The 7,223-nt window shown below is 42.2% G+C and overlaps 1 protein-coding gene across 3 annotated transcripts in view; it reads left to right on the forward strand.

The window, feature by feature from the left end:
* The first annotated feature begins 2,561 nt into the window (after positions 1–2,561).
* LOC116841386 (histone-arginine methyltransferase CARMER) overlaps positions 2,562–7,223 on the forward strand; it is a 9,294-nt gene continuing 4,632 nt past the window's right edge. Inside the window, exons 1-7 of one of the 3 annotated variants that reach the window (XM_032809232.1) lie at positions 2,562–2,796; positions 3,652–3,792; positions 4,050–4,544; positions 4,639–4,905; positions 4,998–5,220; positions 5,304–5,590; positions 7,095–7,222. In XM_032809232.1, coding sequence (XP_032665123.1) covers positions 2,664–2,796; positions 3,652–3,792; positions 4,050–4,544; positions 4,639–4,905; positions 4,998–5,220; positions 5,304–5,590; positions 7,095–7,222 — 1,674 coding nt within the window. In that variant the 5' untranslated portion in view covers positions 2,562–2,663. Of the gene's footprint in view, positions 2,797–3,150; positions 3,465–3,651; positions 3,793–4,049; positions 4,545–4,638; positions 4,906–4,997; positions 5,221–5,303; positions 5,591–7,094; position 7,223 lie in introns of those variants that run through there. The other 2 variants (XM_032809233.1, XM_032809234.1) reach the window with 2 other exon arrangements.

Genomic DNA, 7,223 nt, shown 5'->3' on the forward strand with positions numbered 1-7,223 from the left:
AGCGGGGGCAGTCGCGGCGGCGGCGGCGACGACGACCGCCGTTGCTCGCGGCCCATGCTGCGGCACGCGAAATCCGACGCGCATGACATCGGAGACGGCGGCGGCGGCGGCGGCAGCGCGACGCGCGGCGTCGCGCAACGTCGTGCAGCCGGCGGCTACCGTATATGCTCGCATGCACACACACGCACACGTATGCGCGCGGCCCGATATTTCGGGCCGGTTCCACATGGTTGATCGAAAGAGCTGCTCTGACCCTTCAGCGTCACGGACGCTTTATTTCGCCCGCGTTCAATGCGCTCCGCACTACCACCGGGCTACCCTCTCCTACCTACCAACCTACGTCGATGCGCTCGACGAGAGTTTGGCTGAAAAAGCCCCGATGACACTCCGAGGGCGGTAGTCAGATAGGGGTGGACTTCTACATGTGCTGGAGTACTCGCTGACTCGTTTCATTAGCTCGGCTATTGCCGAGCACGTGTAGCTCTCTCTTCGGATACGATCGATCGCGCTTTGTATCTGCGAATCAATGAGATTGGATGTGTCAACGTTCGCGTCTATATCTCGAGAAGGTATCGAGTGGATGGGCGAGTTAACGATTTCCTGTGTGTAACAATTTTCAGCGATCGTAATTGAGATAACGTGTACTTGAATTGAAGTGTTTCAATTTCGATATTTCTAATCCGTTTGATTAAACAAGGCTCTGACCGCGTTTAGAAAGTCGATCGGATACGAAAAATGTCGATAACGGCAGAGATAATAGCAGAGATAATTGTCGTTTAACACAATCACGCTATCCTTTTCGTATTTTTTTGTATATACAGAATTTACGTATCGCTTTGTTTTACCATATTCAGCGGAAAATCTAACCATACATGTGTAGAAATATTTCTGTAAACTTTTCCGATATTCTTAAACTTCAAATGCGAAAAGAAGGCACAGCAATGTTCTTTACAAATTTTCTATTTAGAACATCCACACTTTCAGTATATATAAGCTGCGGAACTTTTGAATTAGACAAATATTATACTGTCAGATTTTATATTGAAAGTTTGTTTTCATTTTCGTTACATATTGAAAAATGCTCCTATTTATTTTTGTACGTATTTTCATTGCGTAAGAGCATTTGTAATTTTGTGCAACCACGACGTAAACTTTGCAGAGAAATATCAGTATTCTGTCGGTAAAGTTTTCAGTATCGCCTTAAGTAGATATGCACGAGGAAGGTAGATGCAGTGATAACAGAGCGGCTAGTTCAATGACGTTTGTTTAATGTTTTGCAGCCGCTATCGTTAAATCACAGCGAGATAATTATCGCTAGTTGCCCAGGAATTATCATGAATAGTGCATACGCAATCTGTTTATCGCGATAACATCGATATATTGACCTGTTATAAAAACGAACAAACGAACTAATATTTCTTGTACATTGAATTGCACAAAACGTCCCGAGTTCTCCTTTCTTTGATCAATACACACACACAAAACAAAATTTTATATATATATATATAAAATTTTGTTTTGTGTGTGTATATATATATATATATATATATATATCCTTAAAATATTTTAAAACTATTTATCGTGAAACAGACCACAAAAAAATTTATTTCAATTAATGTTCCCCGTAGGGATCAGTGTTCCTCGGGGTGGAATTTGAAACAATTTTTAACGATTAAACACCGTGGTTCAATCAAATATTGTGTGGCCGGAGGACATTAGCCTGTCCCTCCTCCCCAACCTGCAGCATTGAGCGAATGGACACACGAAATATAGATGTAAAAAAATATTGACCTAGCTAACATATACAGGCTGGTTCAATTAAACAACTATACACATAATTGACTTACGCGTAATAACATACATATATAAATAGGATTACACAGGTGTGATGCAGTTAAAAACTGTCAATATAGTTACTTCATCGGAGGAGTAACAGAATGCACAAAGAAGTGTTCGACTTTCAGATCAAAATCAAAAGTCCAATGCGGATAGCTTCGCGAGGAAGTTTTTCGTAAGAACCTGCCGGGACTTCGACCTTTGTCCTCCTCAACGTCGCGTATACATTCGGCTCATCTCTTATGCCGTTCGTACTGCGCGCTCTTGACGGGCCAACTAATCGATCTCGCGACGCGAAGCGAATCGCTCGCTCGCGCGCCAAATCGACGAGCAGCAGCTGCCACTATGGCGGCGGTCGGTCGGTAGAAGTCGCGCGCGCCACCTATGTATCCGATGAGCACACAGCGCGCGCAGACGGCGTCTTCCCGCGGCACCTTGCGGTGTCCGGTGACGGTACAAGTGCGGCGAGAATCGCGCGATTTTGCCACACGCAGCAGTGACGGTCCTAGCGCCGGGGGTTAGTCTCTCTCTCTTGCTCGGAGTGTTGTGCACGCCGTGTGACGGCGGCGGCGGCTTTTGTTTCTCGTGAGTGGTGCAGGAGGCACGGCGTGCCGCGAAGGGAGCACAAGAGGCGAGCGACGACGGCGACAGTGCGTTACGAGCCATCGTAGGACGAAGGAGGAGGAGGAGGAGGAGGAGGAGGAGGAGGTGGAGGAGGAGGAGAAGGTGGAGGAGGAGGAGGAGAAGGAGGAAGAGGAGAAGAAGAAGAAGAAGAAGAGAGAGAGAGGGGCCGCGTTGGGAAGCGCTAGCACGCGGTGTGGCGAAAAATGGCGAAGACGTTTCGTGCGGTGACGGTCACGACTCTGTCAAACAATGGACAGTCTACGCCGAAGTACAACAAGCCGGTCATGCTCAGTATTAATTATGACCCGCAAGGCCTCAGCATCGAGCTGGTCTCAGGTAAGGGGGACGCGCCGTTACGCCGTCTTGCTCCGCTGCACGGTAACGTTCGATGGCAACGCGGCCGACGCGACTGATCGATCATGCGACTGATCGCGACTCGGGCAACCTAACCACACTTCGCGTCGATTTTCCACCGAGTCTGGCGAGTCTCCTCTTCCTCGGTTTGTCACGGCTCGATCGCCTTCGCGTTGTCGAAATTTTGCAGCTCTTTCTCGTTCTTTCTCTCTTTTTCTTTCGTTCTCTGTCTCTCTCTCTCTCTCTCTCGCTCGCTCGCTCGCTCGCTCACTCTCGCTCTCGTGCCGCGGTATTGTCATCAAGCGACGCACGCGAACGACCTTTCCGACTAACGTGTTCCGATGAGTTTTTCGTTGGAGCAACTCTTCGGTTATTATTGGGACTACAATCTGACTTGTTGCCGCTTATTGCTGCGATTACCGATATGGCGATATAATTAGTTGCGCGGATGAATCAGATTCCATGGCTTGTACGCCACGCGGCATCGATGCTATTGTTATATTTTGCATGAGAAAGATCGCTGTGCACAAAGGGCCAGCGGCAATACAGATACAGGAAGTCGTTGCTCTGCACCTGTCCGACCGATTTTCGTCGACATCGCGCGGCGTTATGTCGCAATTACTCATCCACGATAATGTCCACCAATACTTGTTAGGTTTTTTCTTTTTAAGTGACAAACAGTGACTCTTAATAAAGAAAGAATACAAGATCAATAAGAGTTGGATGCTGGATATTTGTGCAGATTGAATAATTATTGGCTTTGTATTCTCTCTTCATTAGGTTTTACTTATAGAGCTATATAGATACATGTTTAGTAATTCTTAATTCCACTTTTAGGAGATCTTAGCAGCAGGGAAAAATCATCCTTACTGGAATTCCCAGTGACTCCGAGCACTGAATGCTCCCGTGTATCATCTCGAAGTTATGTTTTTACAATTGATACAGATAGTTTACTCATTACGTTTGCTAGTGAAACAGGTGAGCCCACCATTGTTTGCACCACTGTCTGCATGAGTTTTTGGAAGCTCTAGCCATTCAAAACTTCAAGGGCCAATTTTCAAATAGTAGTTTAGATTTAGAGTTGAAAGTGTGTTCGATGCGTTTGAACAGAATTTAAAGTTACATCCAAAGCTGAACTACTATTGAAACGCCAGCCCCAAAATAGCACAAATTACAATTTTGCATATTATTGCATATGTCAGCAAAACACTGATGTTTCAACATTTATCTTATAGATTTTCGCATCTTTCACTCGTACATAACAAGGCTCAAGATGGGAAAAGGCGTATCGGCATTTAATGAACGAACGGAAGAATCCTCGGCGATGCAGTATTTCCAATTTTATGGCTACTTGTCGCAACAGCAAAACATGATGCAGGATTACATCAGAACCAGCACGTACCAACGAGCGATCCTCGGCAACTTGTCCGACTTTAAGGACAAAATAGTGCTAGACGTTGGAGCTGGATCTGGCATATTATCATTCTTTGCTATACAAGCGGGCGCGAAGAAAGTGTACGCGGTAGAGGCGAGCAATATGGCGAATCACGCGGAACTACTAGTTGCAGCTAATAATTTATCGGACAAAATCGTAGTGATAGCTGGCAAGATAGAAGAGATCGACTTGGCGGAACGTGTAGACTGTATAGTGAGCGAGCCTATGGGATACATGTTGTATAATGAAAGAATGCTGGAAACTTATTTACACGCGAAGAAGTGGCTAGTTCCGGGTAAGTTTCCCGTGAAAAAAAAAGAGGTAAAGAAAGGCCGCTTTTCTTCCCAATTTTTCCTTTTTTTAATGAAATTATTTTCATGTCCACACAGGTGGGAGGATGTTTCCCTCCAGAGGTGATCTGCATATTGCGCCATTTTCGGATGAAAATCTTTACATGGAACAGTTCAACAAAGCCAACTTTTGGTATCAAACGTGTTTCCATGGAGTGGATCTCTCTGCCATGAGAAACAACGCCATTAAGGAATACTTCAGGCAGCCGATTGTCGATACTTTCGATATTAGAATATGTATGGCGAAATCGGTGAGGCACATAGTAGACTTCCAAACAGCTGATGAGACTGATTTACATAAAATAGGTACACGACAGAAAGAATCTCAAATATTATGATATATAAAGAGATATATAATATAATCCTACTAATATATTACAAATTGTATCGCCTTCCAGAAATAGATGTCGATTTTCATATACTGGAGAGTGGCACTTGCCACGGTCTAGCCTTTTGGTTCGATGTAGCATTTATCGGATCGACGCAACAAGTTTGGCTGAGTACAGCTCCTACAGAACCTCTCACTCATTGGTATCAAGTGCGCTGCCTCCTGGAAAACCCGTTGTTTTGTAAAAGTGGACAGCTGCTCTCTGGGAAAGTAATTCTTATAGCGAATAAAAGGTGAACAGGCTAACTTATAACTCGCGTACAGTCACGAGAGACTTGATATGCCGCATTGTCCTTATGGTGTATGCTTATTTCAGACAATCTTATGACGTAACAATAGACCTGAAACTTGAGGGAACGAATTTGGAAAGCAGTAGCAACACTTTAGATTTGAAAAATCCTTACTTTCGGTATACGGGTGCCGCAGCACAGCCACCACCTGGTTTGAACAACACCTCGCCTAGCGAGGCCTATTGGACAACCCTGGATGCACAAGGTGCTCGACAAGCGGTGAATATGGTTAACGGCATGTCGGTTAATGGCCTCGGCGAAGTCTCGATGGATACGAGTACGGCCGTAAATCCAAATAATTTGCTGGCAATAGGTAAGATTTGGTTTGACTCCCCAGTATACCACTACATGTGTTAAACGTGCCATGTGTAATACTTAATATTGTAATCAATGTCCTAGTGTCACATACAACGCCAGAAAACTTTCAATTTCTCCAATGCCTCGATTAATTTTTGTACTAAACATATTCCTGAGATCTATTGTGTCAAAGTACCATGGACGATATTTATTTATTAAAACATAGGATATCTGAAGTGAAACGTAGTAGTAAATGATTAACTTCAAAATTTCAACAATGCATTTCATTTGTCTACCGGTTCCCTGTAGTCCCCACTATATGCTACGATAATACATTCTATATGACATGTTATTGTACAAGAATATCCTGATCCACGTTCCTTTATTTAAAAAAAAATGTGACGTTTTATTCTCTATCTTGTCGGAGCCCTCTTATTACCTCAGTGACGCTTCTTCGATATAAGAAATATAATGTTAAAAAATTAGCATGAAATATAATAGCTGGTAAAACATTTTATTGGACAATTCACATTAGAGTGCTACAAACGTGCTTCGAGAGCTATTATTAGATACTGTTATTAGTGTAGAAATATATTTTCTTTTATGTATACACATCTGCAAAATTGTAAAGTAAAAAATACCTATGGATAATAGCTGCAAATTATAGTTTGTTCCGATAGTGAAACACTTAGAAGACAAGCGCGTTACAATAAATGTAAGTTACCTTTGGCTCTTATGTGGTGATATTGTTCTAATTATAAATGTCTTGTAACTATTAAATATCAATTTGTGTCGAACCTTTCTATTGTAATAGTACTTACAGAGAATGGACTGAGATATTTTACTATTCTACATCACATGCAAGACACTTGTACAAAGGAGAGAAAGTTCCTTGTGATTGTTCTAATTTATAAATCTTGTAGAATCCAACTCATGTAAATAAACTTCTTTTTAGTAGTATGGGCTTACAAATATTTAACTATACTAATCCCATATCTGAAAGTTGAGTTGTTCTTTTTATCCCATTATTTTTGTGTGAGTATAATTTAAAATTATCCTACTTATTTAATAAATGCAAAAGTAGATACGTATCTACTACGAATCAGGATAAGCCCATTTTTTTAACCATTGAGCGCCTATAATAGTAGGTTGCTTCAATGGCTTATATAAATATCTTACTAGACTGTTTATTTCACTTATTTTTAGATGCACGTTTTATATTTAACTATTTTATTGTAAATCCAATCACTAACAATGTTTTTATGCACATTTCCAACCGATCAGTTTGCTTTGTGCATATGAAATTTAGCAAATGCGTTAATGCGTATAGAGCTTTTATTCAATTTTTTTCTTTATCAAGGACAGTTAAAAAAATGCTTTGTAATTATAGGCAAAATAATATTGCAAAAAGAAAAGTATGCTACTTGTACCTTTTATTTGTATTTGCGTTCCAAATGCTATAGATCTACACACGCAGTATTTAACATGATAGATGAAACACGATTTTCTTTATGCAACAGGCGGGCAACCGAACATACATCCCGGATCCATCTCGAGTACTGGGCGGGGTCGTGTAGGAGGTACTGCTACGAGCACACAAGCAGCACAGTTGATAGGCGGTGGAATAACTCCAAACATGTTCACATCAC

Source organism: Odontomachus brunneus, unplaced genomic scaffold, assembly GCF_010583005.1.
Source record: "Odontomachus brunneus isolate Ranch 3 - 2012 unplaced genomic scaffold, Obru_v1 Obru_scaffold_015, whole genome shotgun sequence".
In the NCBI taxonomy this organism is placed as follows: domain Eukaryota; kingdom Metazoa; phylum Arthropoda; class Insecta; order Hymenoptera; family Formicidae; genus Odontomachus; species Odontomachus brunneus.